Source organism: Babylonia areolata, chromosome 19 (genome assembly GCF_041734735.1).
Source record: "Babylonia areolata isolate BAREFJ2019XMU chromosome 19, ASM4173473v1, whole genome shotgun sequence".
Lineage (NCBI taxonomy): Eukaryota > Metazoa > Mollusca > Gastropoda > Neogastropoda > Buccinidae > Babylonia > Babylonia areolata.
The window spans coordinates 43250975-43272406 of NC_134894.1; the positions used below are offsets into that span (position 1 = coordinate 43250975).

Below are 21432 nucleotides of genomic sequence, written 5' to 3' on the forward strand. Positions count from 1 at the left end.
TATATCTATCTATCTATATATATATATATATATATATATATATATATATACACATATATATATATATTATTTAAGCAGGCTGCAAGAAGGCTTATGTATGAGTGCCTGTGTGTATATGTGTGATTGAAGTCATGACCAGAACACATCATTTGAATCATTTTGATGCTTCTTTGATGATTAAGCCACTGGTCACTTGCCATGTGAAACATGTTGCAGGTTCAATGGAGCAGCATTGAAGTGGGGAAAGGTGGGACATTGCTTTTGCCCTATGACAAGAGGAATAACTACAGGATTGAGATGGATTACCAGTGAGTTGCTCTGTAGTTAGATACATAAATGCATTTTCCTGACTTTACCTATAATTATATACAAATGCCTTCATTATGTAATGCATAAAGAAATCTGTTGACACCAGACACAGTTTTTGGAGAAAACCTTAGCAAAGTTCACCTACAGTGATATAAATCAGGGAAATGGGCGGCTCTTAAGATGAATCAAATCCACTTTCACATCTCTTTCAGTGAAGAAGAGCAGGATTTACCAAGAAGAGAATCGTCCTCCAACATGTAGCGCAACGCAAGGCCTGACTGTGAATTTATGCCCCTATCAGTTGGTTGGATCAGGGTCACTGGGAGCAGAGCTGATCAGCCGGTCATAGCTTACAGCTTTCTGTGCAGGTCAAACAAATAGTTGCCTAGATGCTAATGGCTCAAAGCATGCAGCCACATGATTTCTGTTGAGAAAAAAAAAGGTTATACATACCATGAAAATATTGGGAAAAGAATTCACCCACTTTATATGATGCATGATAAGATGAAGTAAACACCAGGTTCATTGCACCATCTGGTTCAGCTACAGGCAGAACGCTCAGATTGAAAAACCAGAATGGGCATTGCATTTGCAGCATTTGTGGTGACGTTGTGTGATTGTGACAGAGGAGGTTTTGTATCCATGGTTTAACTTCACAGTTGAAGTTGTGTGGGCAGTTCTGTGTTACACGATCTGAATAAGTCAACAAAATACTGTTTACTCAGGAAGAGATTGTATCACAGACACCTGCAGTCCATATGTGACATATTTGTTGTTCCCTTTTCTTCAGTTCATAATCAATCATACACACATTGCAGCAGAGTGTGGTGGAATGGACAGATCAAATCATATATGTTTATAGCACAGCTGACTGCAAAAGAGCTATTTTGGGAAAAGGGTAGGGACAGAATCTATTATAGGGGCAATCACGCTCCTCTTGTCAGACACTGACCTCGCCCTCCCCTTGTCAGATGTACTTTACAGCACTGACATGAACATCTCTGTATGAAAATGTATATGCACTCATGCACCCATCTGCATGCTCACATACAATGACATGTCTGTATGCAGGTTTTTTCCAATCACCAGCAGTATCGATTGATTAACTGATGAATTGATCTGTGGTTATGAAGGGAAGGCAAGCCCAGATCGATGATTGATGAATTTGTGGGTGGCGTACGGCTGACTTACACCATTGATTTCACCACAATGGAAGAAATTCCTGAAGATCCTGAAGAGGCAGCTAAGCCACGTCCCACTGTCATCCGACAAAACAAGATCAGAGGTAAGTCGCATCTAATTACATATTTATATCCTTCCAGCCAACATGGTGAAACTGTTAGTGATGTGAACTGACAACTGGGAGACCATAGATTAGAGTGTGTAATTGTGGAGTTTGGGGCTCATGACTGGGACCCCAAAGTCAAGGGTCATCCACTTTACAGATGAGTCTTCAGATGTTTCACTCAAATTTCCTGATTGGCATTGTACATGTCTTGTATAACACTGTGGCCTGGTTGACACTGGATTATATTATGAAAGGAGCACAGAGCACAACTTTGTCTTGTAACATTAAGGGAACTCCACAGCATTATCATCATCATCCTCATCATTACCATCAACTATAGAAAAAATATTGTACCAAATTCTGTGGCCTTTTATGCCCTGCTTTCATAATGAAGCATTATCATCCTCATCCTCATCATTCACCATCAACTAAGAAGATTATTTTAAAAAATGTACCAAATTCTGTGGCCTTTTATGCCCTCCTTTTTATGATGACCTCAGTTTGAAATACCCCTCCACTTCCATGCTTTTGATCAGGTTTTGTCAAAGCCTTCAGCATCAGCATATTCTTGATGGACTATTATTTGACGGACATGTCGGCAGTTTCCACTCCAGTCAAGCCATTATTGTTGTCAGTCAGGAGGGCTAGGAACATGATGTCCTGTATATGTTGAATCAAAGCAGCCATTGAACACCACCAAAGTGACTCAGCAGCACTGGTGTGTGGCCTTTTGGTGACCAAACATCAATAGATCTATACCTGTGGACTTTGTGTACTGGGACTGCTACAGCTGAATCTGGGAGTTTGGCTGTGTATGGGGGACTCAGCATGATTGTAATGCCATGAAAATGCCAAATAGAATATGGTAACAACGACAAAAAAGTGTTCCTTTGGATATTTGACCTTTCTGTCTAGACAGTAGATGTGCTGAGTAAGAAGGAACTTACTGCCTTGCCAGATTCCTCCTGTGCAGAACTATGGGTGTGTTTTCATGGAGGAAATAGAGGAAACAATGTTTTTGAGCTCTCCCATCAACACGGTTGAGTGTTCCATTCCAAATACCAAAGAAGCCTGATATTATAATCCTGCGGTTTGTCCTCCTCTGGTGTTAGTGGGATTGAAGAGGGGTTGGTTCGGATGGTTGGGGATTCCATTCCTTTACTAACTCTTAGCGCTTGGACCTGAATGATCACAAGCTGTATCCTTTTTGTGAGGTTCCCCATCTGTATGTGAGGGGACAAGAGTGATTTTTGATTCCTTTTGTTTTTTTTAAAAGCTGGCCACTTTGCACTATGATTAATCCCTTCTTCATCCCCATGCGTTCCAGAAGCGTCAGAAAAGTGGACTGACAGAGGTGTAAGTTCAGAAGAACACCCTTCCAGGTGGCATTCAAGCAATAACCAGGAAATTACTTTTCATTTTGCTGCACTCAGTTGAGTTGAGCTCATACAGTGTGGATGGGTGAGCCTGTGGAATTTTTTTTTTTTTTTTTTTTGACCAAGAAATAACCCCACACCCTTCTCTCTCCATTTGTCCGTCTGTCTGTCTCTCTCTTGCTTTCTCTGACTGTGTCATTGTATCTGTGGAACCATTCCACATGTATTCTGTACTTATGACTTATTCTTTTTCTTCTTCATTCGTGGGCTGCCACTCCCACATTCACTCGTATATCACATGAGTTGGCTTTTACGTGTATGACCGTTTTTACCCCGCATTGTAGGCAGCTATTCTCTGTTTTCGGGGGTGATAATAAGTGGTACTTATGACAATGCACTGAATCTTCATCACAGTGCTGAATGTTGGTACAGGTGTGGAAGTGCAGCCTCCCAAAACCTGGTCCAGTATGCAGGGCATGGTGGATGTTGTGCCACTATCACCCTCATCACCAGAATACCAAGGTGTCGCAAAGACTTTCATGCAAAGCTTGCAGAGGCCAGCCACAAAAATTCAGAGGGTGATTTTTTTTCTTTTCTCATGTAATGGTTTGTACCAAATGGGTCGGGTGGCCCAGCAGTTCAAATTCCTGTAACCATTCTGAAGTACATTTATCTAAAAAATAAATATTCTATAAATTGTTATTTAAAAACCATTTTAAGTGCTCAAAGCACAATTTAAAGGTTCGTATGTGTACCTCTTCACTTTAAGAAAAATATTGTTCATACCAATTAAGAAAAATATTGCTCATACTGATCAATTTAACATAATTTAGATTTATGGTTATTTGTTTTTCTGATTGGAAAAGTGAAAAGATAATTGGAGTTGGGTAGAACAATCACACACACACAAAAGTTACTTCCCTTCAGTCAATTCACATTGAACATGGTGACTCAGCTCTCAGCTATAGTATCACTCAAATGATTAATTTGGTGATGATTACATATTAAATAGTGGCAACCTGAAGGATGAAATAGAAATAAATCACAGCACACTACATTGAGTGGAAGCAGCAAGCATAATTATGGCGTGACCACTTTTGTGATGCAGCGAGCTGATAACAAAGTTATCAGTCTGAACATAACAAAACTCTAAGACTGTTCCGAGTATGGCCTGTGTTCTGAATTTAGATTATGCTGCTCACCTGAGAGCAGATGTTTATAGCACTTAACTGATGGCTCTTCTCGCTGAATGTGGCATACGTCAAGTGTACTGTTACCTTTAAACTGATCAAACATTTTTTCTAGGCCGATAAGTATTACAGATGAAAAAGATACAACATACATAGAATGGTGGATTAGATTAGCACACCAACACTTTTCATCAGTACATATGATACTTGAAAGGATACAGCAAAGAATAATAATAATAATAACAGCACAAGTTTTTGAATTTACCCATCAGCTTCCTTGGACCCAATTTGCAATTGCCTTTAAAGAAAAGAAATACAAATTCTGGACAAAACTCTTAGAATGACTCTACACCATTGACGTGTTTACTGCATGTGAATATTTTAAAGCAGATGCTGAATTTACCAGAATGAAAAAAAAAGAAGCTGGCACCTTTGAGGCATAGCTTACCTGCTCAGTTTCAGTAGGCCATAGGCACTAAAAACGGGAATATTAGTGTCTGTGTCTATGAGCAGGCCCAGCATATGCTGGTCTGCTAGTTCTGGAGAAATCAGTAGCATGTTGCAATGTGCCTAAGGTGATGACAACATCTCCTTTAGCACAAACGTTAAAGAAATTTCCTAAATAATCAAGATATATCAAAATAAAATGATTTAAACAATATCATCACCTTGAATAGAGTAATAAATTTACCATGCAAAAAACAGACATAGGTTTAGATAATAATTTTGAATAAGTGTGGTCATACGTGTTTTGGCCCTGTGGTAAATCTTTGCTTCAGAGTGTTGCATGGTTCAGTGCCACTCCCAACACACTTTTTGTTCAGCTTCATAATACTTAACACAGGACACATTTCTAGTGACTTTTCTCTCTCTCTTTTTTCCTCATCATTACTTTATTGGATGAAGTGCATATCACAAGTGAGTCTTGACGGCCTTGCCTCTTTCATTTTTCTTTCTTTCTTTTATGCTCTTTCGTGTGTTTTTTTTTTTTATTATTCATTTTTGACTCATGTAGAATATCCTCTGTGTTTTGCTTGTCTGCAAAAGTCACTTCATTGGATGTATGGTTTCAGATTGAACGGATACAAAACCTGACCCTGTACAAACAGTACCAAACTTTGAAGCAAAAAATGGAGACCTCCATGCCACCAAAGCAGACGTGCGAGTTGACCAAACTCTGGCATGGAGCTAAATCAGAAGCAGTGGATGGAATCATCCGCTATGGATTTAACAGAAGCTTCAGCACGCTTCAAAGTGGGTTAAGTCTTTTTGTATTTGTCACTGTGTTTTGATGATAAAATAGATGTTTTATTTTAAAAAAAGTTTAAGAGGCACTGTGGCAGTCAGTTATGTTTTGGACTTGTGATCCAGTGTTCACCAGTCACCAGGGCTCAGGGCCTGTTTCGGCAGGGTGTTGTGTCCATGGGGAAAGGCATTTTACTTTTCCCTCATTCCACAGGACATTTCTGTTTGTGAAGCCTCCAGATCAGCAAGGTTTTCTTGAGTCATTTCTGTTCCCTAGCCAGGCTCATGTTTCACTGAGTTGTGGTTTACAAACAGCATGACATTCCATTCCTTGTCTGCAGTTAAAAGAAAAAGAAAATTCTGGATGCATCACACAGAATGACACTAACTACACCATCACCATGTCTGTTGCACATTATAAATGGGGTACAGTAAGAATGAAATTGCTTACCATTCCATTAGAATGTGTAAGTTGCTTGGGCATATGTGAAATGCCAGTCCATTGTGGCCATGACTGCCCAGCTGTGCATTCAAAATCCCAGCATGTTTCAATCCTACAACAAATGTTTTTTTTATGGTGAGCAAAAGATATGATTGGATCGACTTATGCAATTTACACATTGTTGAATAATCACAGTAGTTACCAGGATATTGCTGAAAATCGTTTTGTGTGTGTGTGTGTGTGTGTGAAGTGTTGCACGGAAGTTTGGAGTTCTTCTTATGAGAGGGGGAGGAGGGGTTGGAATGTACCAAATAGAAGAGGTGTGGCATGGAGAGGTGACTGGTTAAAATGAAAAAAGGGGAGGGCAATATTGAATGATGTGCTTTTTTGTGTGACGTGGTTTTACTTCAAACAGTTTGCTTTTATTGCAGTTTTGCCATTGTTAAGGACTTCAAGAATGCAATATTTGTTTCATGAGAGCTCTGTAAAATAATAGAACTGTTGTAATTTATCAGCACAGCTATTGAATGAAGACAGTTTGATTGAATTTTGACAGAGTGTGCATATGGGCAAGGATCATACTTCACAACCACCGCAGCATACTCCAGTCGTGACGAGTATGCAAAAGCTGACCTGTCCCAACAACGCCACATGTTCCGGTGCAGCGTGCTTGTTGGAGAGTACACAAAGGGAGACCAGAGTATGCGCAGCCCGCCGGAGAAGACACCAGGTGGCAAGCGCTACAACAGCACTGTCGATGACGTGAACAGTCCTACAATTTTTGTCACCTACAGTGACATGCAGGCCTACCCAGAATACAGAATTGTTTTCAAGGACCAGTGATGTACTGCTCATTCATGAGTGCATTCTGTGATGGAATTATAGGGTGCAGGAATAGTAAAGGAGGGATTGTAGGCGGGGTAGCAAGATGTTGACAGATCACTCATGCAGACAAAAGCATATAGAGACAAGTTGAGTACAGTGTGGCGGGAGGGGGGGGGGGGGGAAGGAGGTGTTAGGGTCTGTTGATTTAGTATGAAATAATTGAAGTTGTTTTGCTGTGTTGCCTCTTTTTTTTTTCTTTTTTTGTAATCAACTTTTTTCAAGGTCAAGGTGGACACATTTTTATCAGGTGTCGATAGACAGTATACTTAGCATCAGCATAGAATTAAGGACACTTTGATTTGCTAATTTGCATCAAGCAACATAATGTGAAAATAAGACAATCCATGTATTGTTTTCTGAAATACATATGGAGTGTGTTATGTATCAACACTTTTCATCTAATTGTTCATACATGAATGCGCAAAACACCCTTTACATCGTAGGTTGATGACTGCATTTTAAATGATTGGCTTTGTATGTCTTTCTTGTTTGTGTAACACATTAACAGGATTCTGTGAGGCTTGCAAAAAGAATGAGATTTTCCTGTTCATATTTTGTTCAGATGTGCACATGTGCACAGTCCTCTGATATACATTTTGCATTGCCAGTTAGTGACAATGGCTAGACTGTCCCTTTCAAAATCACTTGTGTCAGACTGTGCGCTTAACATTATTTGAAGAGTGCATTTTCAAAGCGGGTGTGAACACTTTTTTCAAACTTGTTTTTGAAGCATAACCCTTTTGTCATGGATTGCCGGATGGCTATATTTTATTGTTTGTTTTATGAATAATTGCAGGGCACTAATATTATAAGTGATGTTTTGAGAGGTGTGTTCATATTCCTTGACTACTTTCTCTTGCTTGAGAGCCATGCTCTATTTTAAGTTACATATTTCTGTGATTGTATATTCACCATTGATGACAGAACATGCACATGCACACACACACACACACACACACACACACACTTAATATCAGTGCATGTAAGCTTCCCAAACTTCCAAATTTTCATTTTCCACCAGTATATGAAACTGGGAATGAGGGCAAGAAGATAAGTACTGTTATTTATATACTTAGGGAATTACAGTATAATCCATCCAAGTCTCCTGTTTCAAAATCTATTGCAAGCTTTGACATACACTCTTGTGCAGCTACAGTAAAATTTAGCAACAAGCTAGTTCTTAACGTACTTTCCATTTATCTTCCGAAAGGTCCAAACGATCGAAATGCTGAGTGGCTTAGAACATTACAAGAACAACAGCCTGGTAAATGGGTAATAGCGGGTGATTTCAATCCCCATGCTCCATTCTGGGAAAAGGACTGTAAAACTGTGACAAGCAATCGGTTAATAGAAAATATCACTGACAGCCCCTTTCATCTTATGAATGATGGTAGTGTTAATAGAATTCCTGACGTCTCTAAACACAGACCAACAGCAATTGACCTGACAACTAATATCCCCAGAGTTAGTCTCATCATGTACCTGGGAAACACATAAAGACATATTGGGAAGCGACCATGTGCCTATCATCATTACAATAGCTGATGATGATAACCAGCCTGATGATAATGTCGACATAATTCCAAAATATGACTATAAAAATGCAAATTGGGATTTATTTCAAAACATTCTTACCTCTCACGATTTCGAAAAACTTGAGAATGAGAGTGTAGATGTAATGTATTCAAATTTTACGGAAACTTTGTTATCAACAGCTGATATTTTGATCCCAAAAGTAAAGGCTTTGAAGTCAGGTAACCGTTCAGGCAATGTCTGGTGGAATGATGCATGTGAAAAGGCAGTTAATTACAAGAATGAAACATTTAAGAACTATCTCGTGGACAGTAAGCCCCAAAACCACAAAGAAATGAAGAAAGCAAACACTCAGAGTAATATGACAGTAGCCCAAGCTAAAAAAGTTCATTAGTCATCATTTTGTTCTCAAGAAATTTCAGATCATAAAGATTTTAATAAGTTTGGACAAAAATGAAAAATGGAATAAAGTTACCAAGTTGTCCAATATCAAATGACTCACAAAACAAGTTTCTATCAGATCAGGATAAGGCAGAAATCTTTGTTGAAATGTTTGCGAAAAATAGCAAATACGAAGGCTTATCACCTGCGTGTAAAACACACAGAGTCAGAGAAGAAAATAGCGCTTTATACAGTGATCCCATTCTGCAAAATGACTTGTGGTTTAATTCTCCTATTACGTATGAGGAGTTTGCTTCCCTTAGCAATAAAAAAAGTTCAGCTGGCATCAATGCACTATCTAATGAGATGCTAAAACACATTTTTTTTAAATGTGTCATTTTCCTACACAAAATATATCAGAAATGTTGGATATCTGGTAGTGCACCACAGATATGGAAAACATCAATAGTTGTACCGGTTTTAAAAGCAGGAAAACCTAAACATAATAAGAATAGCTATAGGCCTATTACTTTGACCTCACATGTCAGGAAATGAATGGAAAAAATAGTCTTAGTCTGAGTCTTAACAAAGGCAAGGAAAAGTATCAATTTTATGAAAATTATAAGCTTCTTTCCCTGGAGAATGGATACAAAACCATTAGTTCATCTTTCCATGGCCCTTGTAGGATCTAAGACAGCCTATGCACAAGAAATATTTCTCAGTGCACCTAAATATCTATTACAAAAGATTCAAAGTGTAGACTGTAAGGCTATCAAAATTGCCCTCGGAGTGCCCTCTCATGCATCCAACCAGGAAACATACAAAACATCTGGAATTGTTCCTTTAAATGAACATCGTGAGTTAGCAGCAGCAAAATTCACTGTGAATACACTTCAATAACAAAAAATTTCATTGCTGATGAACTGACAGTAAGATCTGACATTGATTTTCCTAAAAGAGCTAAAGCCATTTCATTACAAGAAACAGTTGCAACTTGTTTCAAATTTGTTAAAAGAATCTGATGTTAACATGAAAGAGTTAGCTCCAAACCCACATCATACTCCTGTTCCTTTTTGGGAAATGTTGAAAGCAGATTTTGTTATCAGTTATTCTGAAACAAAAAAGGAAGAAAACATCAATGTCATGACAAGTACTGCCAGAACTGATATAGCAGAAAATTATCAGAATCATCTCCATATATTTACAGATGGATCTGTTCTTGATGACAAGTGTGCTGGTGCAGATTTCTATGTTCCTGCTTTTAAAGTTGAAAAATCTTACTTTATTGGATATTGGAAAACATCTTTCCATATTCATGGCTGAGTTAATTGCTATTATACAAGCTCTGAACTACTTAGTGAGCCATCAAATAGTTTACTTGAAAATAGCATTCTTTGTTGATTCCAAATCACTCTCAGTACTTTATGCTCTAGAATTATTTAGCCTTGAAACAAGACCTGACTTAGTTATTGAGGCAAATCTTTGAGGATTAAAGGGACTGAGGTCAGTTTTTGTTGGGTGCCTTCTCATGTGGGCATTCATGGCAATGAAACTGCTGATAAAGCAGCTAAAAGAGGAACACAAGATTCAGAAAAATCAACAAAAATACATATCCATCTTTCCGTAAAAGAAGCATACACTTTGTTAGAAAAATCAGCATGAGGTTGATTTCATAACTGATGGAAGGAAAAGTTTTGAAAACATAAGGGACATTATTCCCTGATAATATTATTAAAGAAAAGATACCAAATCCATCAGCTTGCAATACAAGATTAATAACCTCTACTTTCTTCCATATAAAACTTGATGCGCTGAAGACAAGGTATAGTAAAAATGTTACCTGCATCTGTGGTAACCAGTTCAGCTTGCATCATTGTGTGTTTCACTGTCAGCAGTTATGTACCTTTTTGCCCAAGTATTTCAAAGAGAATAACTATTCTGCAGATGATTTTTGGAAAGTTATTTAGAGAATGCAGAATAGTACAGCTTGACTCGTCCTTAAAAAGTCGAGGAGAGAGAGCGCTACTGCTCTCCTGCGGACACTTCATTGGTTGCCTGTTCAAGCCAGAATTGAATATAAAGCTGCCTGTCTAAGCTTTCAGTGCCTGAATTGTGATACCACACCCTCATATCTTTCTGAGTTTGTTAACCCGTACTTGCCAAACAGAACATTGAGATCTCTTGATTCCTCCCAGCTAACTGTTCCCCGATACTTCCTTAACTCCTGTGGAAAGAGGTCGTCTTTGGCCCAACAACTTGGAATTCTCTGCCTATTGCTCTCAGACAAACAACTCATCTATCTACCTTTAAAACAAATCTTGAAACTTATCTCTTTAAAAATACTTGTCATAACTCAAATAGTGTTGTGTGAGTGTGTGTGATGGGAGAGTAGAGAGAATGGGGGTGGGTAGATGGATGGTGGTGGTGTGGTTCAAAAGGGAGAATGACCCGATTTTTACCCCTTTTACCTTGTCTGTCCAAAATTTTATTTTACAATTTTTACAAAATCTGTGGCATGCAGATTACAATTATGTTCCTTTCTACATGTATGTATTTTAAGTGAAAATTGCTGTCAGCCGTCTAATCATGTGTGTGTCTGTGTGTGTGTGTTAGTGTGAGTGTTGAAGTGTAACAGTTGTAGTTTTGATAGTATGTTACTTTGAGTTTTATGCATTGTGTTTTTATAATACTGCTGATTCTGTTTTATGTTTCTACTACTTTTTATATGCTTTCTTGTTTCACTTTAGGTACTGGATTGTAAAGCACTTAAAGTTTGCTTATGCTTGTATTATAGCACTATATAAAAATAAAATATTATTATTATTATTATTATATTATTTCTGATGAGGTTCTTATGGTCGAACTTTCACAGGCATTAGTTCATAGCCCTATTTCTACATTCCTTTAATGTACTTCAGAATTGTGTTAATGGTTTCTGATTATTATTATCATTATTTAATTGTTACTGTTAAGTGTAATTGCATGTTAGTTATGCATTTTTTTTTGTAGTTTTCTACCTTTTCTGTTTTCCTCTTCCCTCTCCCCTCCCCTGCCCCCCCTCCCTTTTTTTTTTTTTTTTTAATCGTCTAATATTACTGATAGTGAAAAGACGCTAAACCAAAGAACGAACACACACACACACACACACACGTCTAAAATCACAATATGTAGATAGGCGTTAAACTGAAGAACACACACACACACACACATGCACATCAACTTTTACACGTGGACCGATAAACGCGTTATTTTCAAGGGAGACGTGCGCTAACTGAATGTTAAGAGAGTATAATATTAATTATGTGCACTCTCTGCCTGTGTTTATCTTACAAACTTGATACAGTATTTTCTGTTCCACTTCCCCCTTTCATTCCAGCACCAACTAGAATTTAGATATCAGGAGAAATGGAAGGTAATCCATCATGGTTTTCTCATTTGGACTTTTTTTTTTTTACATTATGAAATCTCTTTTGAGTTGGTCAGTTGTCTCTTTTGAGGTTATTATTTTGTTGTTGTTTTGAAATCTGCCTATTATTTTGTTGTTGTTTTGAAATCTGCCTATTATTTTGTTGTTGTTTTGAAATCTGCCTATTATTTTGTTGTTGTTTTGAAATCTGCCTATTATTTTGTTGTTGTTTTAAAATCTGCCTGACTGTCATCATCATCAACATTATAGATAATAATAATAATGACAAAATAAAGATTTATTGCTATTATTGATATTATATCATTAATATGTGCAGATGAATAGGAACAAATGGAATTCTTAAAGAGATGGGTAAAGTGGATGATGATAACTATTTTTTTTTTATATTGCATAGGATGGTTTTCTTATTTGTAATACGTTTTTGAACTATTGTAAAACAAAAAAAAATGTGCAAATGTTTTAAATATGCATCGAACAAAAGCCCTTACTTGCATATGATGGGAATATGCACAATCATGCTACCTTTTACTTCATTTATATTTTGGTAAACAGTACTTGCATCAATTTAAACTGGAGAAGAAATAAAATTTTTGCAAGACTTTATAAATAACAGAAAAAACACTTACAGAATTGTGTGGTTTTCCAACGGTAGTCATTTTTGTTCACATACATGTAGTCGTTTTGACTGAGAGGAGTAGAGTTGAGGTAACGAACTATATTGGCATTGGCCCTAACTTAGATATATGTCATTGCCGAATATGTTGTTCGTCTCAACTGTACGGTCACCATGGTCTTAACTGAGACCTCCCACCAAAGGATGGTGACTCTAGACACTAGCTGCCGGGTCATTTACTATGGTGATACAGTGATATCCAGTGCATGCATGATGTTTGTTCTGATTCAACACGCAAAATCTATACCTACTTAGATAATTAGCTGATGCAAATTTAGCTGAAACAATTACAATTTTGTAACAGTGAATTTTAAGGGTTACCTTCAATGTATTGTAAAGCTTGTACAGTGCTGCATAAAGGGGGGCCTAATCATGAAGAAAAGAGTGAAAAAAGAGAGAAGAGTAATAAAAAAACAAAACAAAAGAAAACTAGTTAACTGTAGGGTGAACATAAGACAGAGTGTGTGTGTGAGAGAGAGAGAGTCTGCATATTCTGTGCTTATGGGTCGGAGGCATGTGCGCGCACACACGTGTGTATGTATGAGTGGTCAACAATATCTTAACTTCATTTTCAGTTTTATTCACTTGGATTTAAAGATGTACATTCGTGTGTGTGCATGCATGCCATAAAAAAAAATCATTCTACCTTCAGAAATACCAATAAAAATCATTCTGCCATCAGAAATACCAATAGTTCTGAGGGTTAAAAAAATATATATATATAAAACACCCACATAAAAATATAATTCATAATGGTAAAATTCTAAAATACTGTCTGCAAATAAAAACCTACATAAAATAAGTTGCATATATAAAAAAAAAAAATAGCCATCCACATAACACTGATAATGGCAATAGGATATGGTCTCAGATATTACCAAGTTAAGCATTCACTTACTGATGATAAAATCAGTATATTCTGAAATATAATGCAAGTGTAACAGGGAGGTTGTTGGAAAAAGAATGGGAAGAAGAATGGGTAGGGTAGAAGGGTAGGCTCACAGGTAGAGGACAGGTACTCGTCCAACAGTATTCACTCTTCTCAAGAGATCCATGCAAAGGACAAGCTCTGTTTAGCTTACACATTACCAGCAATCAGTTACAAAAAATACTGTGCATCTCTCTCTCTCTCTCTCTCTCTCTCTACATACATATATATCTAGACAGATTGATAGGTATCTAGAGAGACAGACAGATATGACTGATACAAAATCTCAGTGTTCATCAGTTCCTGTCAACCACACAGTTAAGTTTGCCTTTCTATTTGTTCACCTTGAATATCACTGCCACCACCTAACATACAAAATAGATAGATCACACCTGATAATAACTCCAGGAGCAGCTAGCCAAAAGATTTTACACAGTTACTGCACACACATCTCTGCAATTGTTTTGTTAACTCAATACCTACATTGTTCCCACAACATCACTGCATAAATCAATAACACACACACTGGGTGTACACTGATACAAACCACAGTTTCCAAATCAACCACATGTTTGTTGCATTTAAATGTGCAATACCACATCAGCTTAAAAGGGTCTCTCATTGTTCTTGTGATACAACATTAACATCACAGTTCAACTGACACAAAACTTTGTTTCTAAAAATCATAGTTCCCAAGAAAGCATAAACCAAATACAAGAGTTTACTCACAACCCATGCTAGTCGATTTCTGTTAATCTTGCTCAGTATAGACACAGACACCATTAACCAGTAATGCAGCTTGTCTTTCCAAAGATATAAACAGGTAAAAAAAAAAACATGTCTCCTTATGGAACTCAACCACTTGACATAACTCCCCAAATAAGCTTCATACATCCTAACAAGTCTTCCATTTAGATCAGTTCATTAGATATCGTAGGGGTTTAGATATGGCTGGTTGTGAGCAAACTTTTTTGTCATTCTTTAAGCAAAGAATGAAAGATATAATTATGCAAGAGTGGGACGAGTCAGTAATGTCTAAAGATATATATATATATCTATATCATAATATATCATAATTACAGACTGTTTAAAACTGGTTTTCAGTGTGAGCAATATTTGACTTTGTGGATAAAAAGTGTTTTAGGGACCGTTTGATAAAATTATGAATTGGTTTGCTCCCATTAAATGATTTATTTTTCAGGAGAACATTCAAATGTAATTCAAATTACACATGTAAACGCTGTAATGTAGTCGAAGATGAAAACCATTTTATAAACATTTGTTTCCTTTACAATAACCTGCGGCAAAAACATCTGAACTCTGAAGGTCAATCGTATGTTCACTCGCTGAAGAATGGTTCTGTTTACAGTATTTGTAAACTCTGCATTTATATATTTAATGGCCTGAAGATGCCATAGGAATTCTTTGACAGCAATGAAGAAATTCAGAATTAATTTACTATGCACAAGAAGCACTTTTGTTCTACTGGTTTAAGTTAGAATGTATTTTACATTTTGTTGTGGCTGCATGATCATCATATTGTGTACTTTTGACCTTTTTCTAGGGGCCAGAGGCCTGGAGATTAAAGTTTTTTGTTCTTGTTCTTGTTCTTAGGGGTTCTTGATCTATTCAGGACACCAAAAAACACTTGGGATTAATGTGATCATGATTGGGTTCAGCTGATCAAAGTAGAACAGACTCAATATAACAACAACAGCACCCAAGAAATACAAATCAGACTTCAGTAATAAAGAAAAATCACCAAAGTATAAACAACAGTGATAAACAACAACCTCCAAAGTAGGCAGCATATTTAAGAACAGAGAACATCCCAGTGTTACACAAAAGGAATAAAAAGCAAATATCAAGAAAATAAAAGTAGTAGGCACAATCATCTAATTCTTAGCCAACACAGGTGTTGATTTGATTGACCACAAGACCCACTCTCAGAATCTTTTTGATTTACCACGAACACTGCTCATGCCCTGTTTAAGTCACCTATACTTTTCTGAAAAAAACAAAAAACAAAAACAACAACAACGAAAAACAAGAAATCTATCCTCTTACAACCCCTAAGACTACAGACTAAACCATGGTTCTGACTCATCTCTTGATACAAAGGAGAATGAATGAAGTAAATGTAAGGAAACAACTTTTCTGTTTATGTAGTTTTGGGATCATTTCTAAGAGCAAAAATCCTAAATAACACTTCTCCACCATTGTTAAATAAATCCAAGTGCATCTGAAAGTAATCTAAACAAATACCAATGTTACACATACGTAGATCTTGGCTAACATATCAATCACCAATGCGATGTTCATTGTTGTATTCTTGTGACAGAACACAATCCCACTGGGGCAGTGTGTCAGTCACAGAACCCAATATTAGGAACCAAACATTCAGCTAAGTCCAAAAACAGATTCTAGTTTGATATTTACATCCCTTATCAACATGGTATTTTACCCTATGCACAGTATTTAACCCAGTGGGGGTGGCGGTGGGGTGGGGGAGTGGAGTGTGATTTTACCAGATACTGGGCATTTACAAGGCAGTTTACACACAGGGGTTTTGTTTTGTTTTATTTTTTTTTCTTTCCTTTTCAAAGGTTATATATATATTTTTTAATTACTGAATCATCATCATCATCATCATTTACAACTCCATTATGTGTATTTCACATATATCACTGTGGAAGAATCACACCATCGACACACTAAGTCATTGCTGTCCAGTTCAGTGACAATTAATGTGGAAGGCTATTTAATCAAGTAACACGTAAAGAAAAGAAAAAAAATTAACAGAGAAAAAAAAAAGGAAAAAAAATCACCAATAACAAGAAGAATAAAATCACCATGAACAATCTATATTTAAACTGATTTAAATTTGAATGGTTATGCAACATAAAGTGAACAAAGTGGTGTGTATGAGATAGCCAAATTTACAAGGCAACAAAACATTTGATATCATGAAGGTGCACAACACACCACTTCATCACTTTTTTTTTTTTTCATATTGCAACAAGATTTTCACTTCACTTTACAAAAAAAGTCCAAGATGGAAAAATGTGAAAGATTACTTCTAAAAAAAACAAAAAACAACATTTAAATCAGAACCAAAAGTATATACAAAAAGAGCCAAAGCTGGAAGGAATTTAAGGGAAGAGTCGCCAACATTTGAAAATATCAAACCAAGTGTATAAAGTAACCAGAAACAAATGAAGCAGGAAGAGCGCAATAAGCATGTACAATTCAAGTACATAGAACACAGGCATATGATCAGGCATGAACAAGTTATGAAGAAAAGGCTTATAAGTGTTCAGCTATGCTGGTGCACATGGAAAAACATTTCTCACGGCTGTATCATGAGCTCATCTGTTCATGTTCTCTGGGTAAGTCTACATTGAGGTTCTGTTATCATCATCAACATCATCATTAACAGCTCTATTATGTGTATTTTACATAGATCACTGAGGAGGAATCACACCATTGACACATTAAGTAACTGCTGTGCACTTCAGTGACAATTAAGGTGGAAGGGTATTTAATCAAGTAACACATACAGAAAAAAAAGGAACAGAGAAAAGAAAATAGGAAAAAAAATCACCGATAACAACAAGAATAAAAACACCATGAACAATATATATTTTAACTGATTTAAATTTGAATGGTTATGCAACATAAAATGAACAAAGCGGTATGTATGAGATACAGCCTGTGTATACATAAAGCCAATTTTACAAGGCAACAAAACATTTGATATCATGAAGGTGCACAACACACCACTTCATCACTTTTTTTTTTTTTTCATATTGCAACATGATTTTTACTTCACTTTACAAAAAAAAAAGTCCAAGATGGAAAAATGTGAAAGATTACTTCTAACAAAAACAAAAAACAACATTTAAATCAGAACCAAAAGTATATACAAAAAGAGCCAAAGCTGGAAGGAATTTAAGGGAAGAGTCACCATTAATCTCACATTAATCTCACCATTGACACATTAAGTAACTGCTGTGCACTTCAGTGACAATTAAGGTGGAAGGGTATTTAATCAAGTAACACATACAGAAAAAAAAGGAACAGAGAAAAGAAAATAGGAAAAAAAATCACCGATAACAACAAGAATAAAAACACCATGAACAATATATATTTTAACTGATTTAAATTTGAATGGTTATGCAACATAAAATGAACAAAGCGGTATGTATGAGATACAGCCTGTGTATACATAAAGCCAATTTTACAAGGCAACAAAACATTTGATATCATGAAGGTGCACAACACACCACTTCATCACTTTTTTTTTTCATATTTCAACATGATTTTCACTTCACTTTACAAAAAAACAGTCCAAGATGGAAAAATGTGAAAGATTACTTCTAAAAAACCCCCCAAAACAACATTTAAATCAGAACCAAAAGTATATACAAAAAGAGCCAAAGCTGGAAGGAATTTAAGGGAAGAGTCACCAACATTTGAAAATATCAAACCAAGTGTATAAAGTAACCAGAAACAAATGAAGCATGAAGAGCGCAATAAGCATGCACAATTCAAGTACATAGAACACAGGCATATGATCAGGCATGAACAAGTTATGAAGACAAGGCTTATAAGTGTTCAGCTATGTTGGTGCACATGGAAAAACATTTCTCACGGCTGTATCATGAGCTCATCTGTTATGTTCTCTGGGTAAGTCTACATTGAGGTTCTGTTATCATCATCAACATCATCATTAACAGCTCTATTATGTGTAGTTTACATAGATCACTGAGGAGGAATCACACCATTGACACATTAAGTAACTGCTGTGCACTTCAGTGACAATTAAGGTGGAAGGGTATTTAATCAAGTAACACATACAGAAAAAAAAGGAACCGAGAAAAGAAAATAGGAAAAAAAAACACCGATAACAACAAGAATAAAAACACCATGAACAATATATATTTTAACTGATTTAAATTTGAATGGTTATGCAACATAAAATGAACAAAGCGGTATGTATGAGATACAGCCTGTGTATACATAAAGCCAATTTTACAAGGCAACAAAACATTTGATATCATGAAGGTGCACAACACACCACTTCATCACTTTTTTCTTTTCATATTGCAACATGATTTTCACTTCACTTTACAAAAAAAAAAAGTCCAAGATGGAAAAATGTGAAAGATTACTTCTAAAAAAACCCCAAAAAAACAACATTTAAATCAGAACCAAAAGTATATACAAAAAGAGCCAAAGCTGGAAGGAATTTAAGGGAAGAGTCGCCAACATTTGAAAATATCAAACCAAGTGTATAAAGTAACCAGAAACAAATGAAGCATGAAGAGCGCAATAAGCATGCACAATTCAAGTACATAGAACACAGGCATATGATCAGGCATGAACAAGTTATGAAGAAAAGGCTTATAAGTGTTCAGCTATGCTGGTGCACATGGAAAAACATTTCTCACGGCTGTATCATGAGCTCATCTGTTCATGTGCACACATTAATCTCTGGGTAAGTCTACACTGTTGTTCTGTTATCATCATCATCATCATCATTAACAGCTCTATTATGTGTATTTTACATAGATCACTGAGGAAGAATCACGCCATTGACACATTAAGTAACTGCTGTGCACTTCAGTGACAATTAAGGTGGAAGGTTATTAATATTAAGTAACACAAAGAAAAAAATGGGACAGAGAAAAAGAAAAAAGGAAGAAAAAACAAACAAACAAAAAACACCAACAACAACAATTATAAAAACGCCACTAACAATATATATCTAAATTGATTTTTTTAAAGTCCAAGATGGAAAAATGTGAAAGATTACTTTTTAGAAATCCACATTTAAATCAGAACCAAAGTATATGCAAAAAGAGCCAAAGTTGGAAGGAATGGAAGAGTCTACAACATTTGAAAATATCGCACCAGGTGTATAAAGTAACCGCACACAAATCAAATAAGAAGAGCACAATAAGTATGCACAATTCAAGCGCACAGAAAACAAGCATATAATCAGGCATGAGCCACTTATGAAGAAAAGACTTATAAGTGTTCAGGTATGCTGGTGCACATGGACATGGACAAACATCTCTGATGGCTGTTTCATGAGCTCATCTGTTCATGTGCACACATTAACCTCTGGGTAAGTCTACACTGTTGTCCTGTTATATTCTGTGGGCATCAGTATGGCCTTCCAACAACAATATCAACAATGCACCATCCAACAATAATTCAAACAATGTACCATCCAACAAAAATGTGAACAATGTATGCACAGGTAATTTTTTTAAAACTTTTTTTCTTTCCTTGCATCGTGGATTACATTTTTTTTCTAATTATTGAATCATGATCATCATCATTAACAGCTCCATTATGTGTATTTAACATATATCACTGTAGAAGAACCACACCATTGACATTTAAAAAAAAAACAACTGCTGTGCACTTCAGTGACAATCAATGTGGAAGGGTATTTATGTTTTGTAACACATAAAGAAAAAACAGGACAGAGAAAAGAAAAAAAAGAAGAAGGAAGAAAAACACCCAGTAACAACAACAAGAACAAAACACCACTAATAGCAAATATCTACTTTAAAAAAAATTGAATGAAGAAAGCTGCAAGTATGAGATACAGCATATGTATATGTGAATAGTCCTTTGAGGCGTATATCTAATATTGTTACAATTCAGCATTTTAATTCATGGAACACCTATAGTTAATGTGTTGTAAGACAGCCACTTGTCTTAAAGTGCTGTATATTTCATTGTATTCTTGCATTGTGTTTTATTTCATTACATCAGGAAATGTATCTTTTAAAAGCTGCTTAGTTGGGTCTGCATTTGTCAAATTTGCATTGGTGATGTACATTCTTTCAACTGGTATCAAAAAGTCAAATACAGCATCAGTGCATACATTTTGAATAATGCTAATCAATGCTTTCAGAATTTTCACGTTGATACATATTATACAGTTCATCCTCAGCAACTCTTCAATTCTCTGCCAGTAAAGTTCTGAATGCTCGCATCTCCAAAATATGGCATCAGTTTTTTCCCATTGCACTGATAATAAAATAACAATATTTACTATTTACAACCCTCATTTCTTCCAGGACAGTATTTGTTCTATGAATACATGCAGCTGGTGCAATTTTAGTTGAATACCTTGAATTTTGCTTCTTTTTTTTTTCTTCTTTTTTTAATGCCCTTTTCCATGAAATATCTGTTTCCAAATTTCTCAGACCCCTTCAAACAAGAATTTGGAATTTTGTCATCTTATGTTAGATAGTCACAGAATAATCTAGTTCCTTTGATATCAAATATGTTATTTTCAACATACTAGGGGTACCATGTGTACAGTTGTTCACAAAACAAACATCAAAATGCACTGGCCTGTGGCAATCTGTGACAAACGGATTATGCCCCAGAAAAAAAACAAACGTTTGTAAACAGATTCACACAAACACTATGAAAATGCACTTTAAAAATACCACCAAGTCCACAGTCTAACACAAACGATTCTAAAATGGACCGTCTGGCCATTATGACTCACTGGCAATGCAAAATCTATGTAAAAAAAACTGGCACATAGATGGATGAATATCAAGTTTTACTACAGGATTTAAATGGAGTTGTAGTGCTGTACATAGATTCAGAATTTTAAAAGAACTAAACATGGCTTTGAACATTTGATAAATCAAAACTAGGTAATTCAGCATTGATAAATCAGCATTCATGTAAGTTAATGATATGGTGTTCTGCTCACTC

At 36.0% G+C, this 21432-nt stretch overlaps 1 protein-coding gene across 1 annotated transcript in view; it reads left to right on the forward strand.

The window, feature by feature from the left end:
* Nucleotides 1-17640, forward strand: part of LOC143293736 (uncharacterized) — a 52686-nt gene extending 35046 nt beyond the window's left edge. Inside the window, exons 16-20 of the mRNA XM_076604942.1 lie at nucleotides 217-308; nucleotides 1443-1594; nucleotides 3406-3551; nucleotides 5237-5417; nucleotides 6407-17640. Coding sequence (XP_076461057.1) covers nucleotides 217-308; nucleotides 1443-1594; nucleotides 3406-3551; nucleotides 5237-5417; nucleotides 6407-6693 — 858 coding nt within the window. The 3' untranslated portion in view covers nucleotides 6694-17640. The remainder of the gene's footprint in view (nucleotides 1-216; nucleotides 309-1442; nucleotides 1595-3405; nucleotides 3552-5236; nucleotides 5418-6406) is intronic.
* Nucleotides 17641-21432: the final 3792 nt, after the last annotated feature.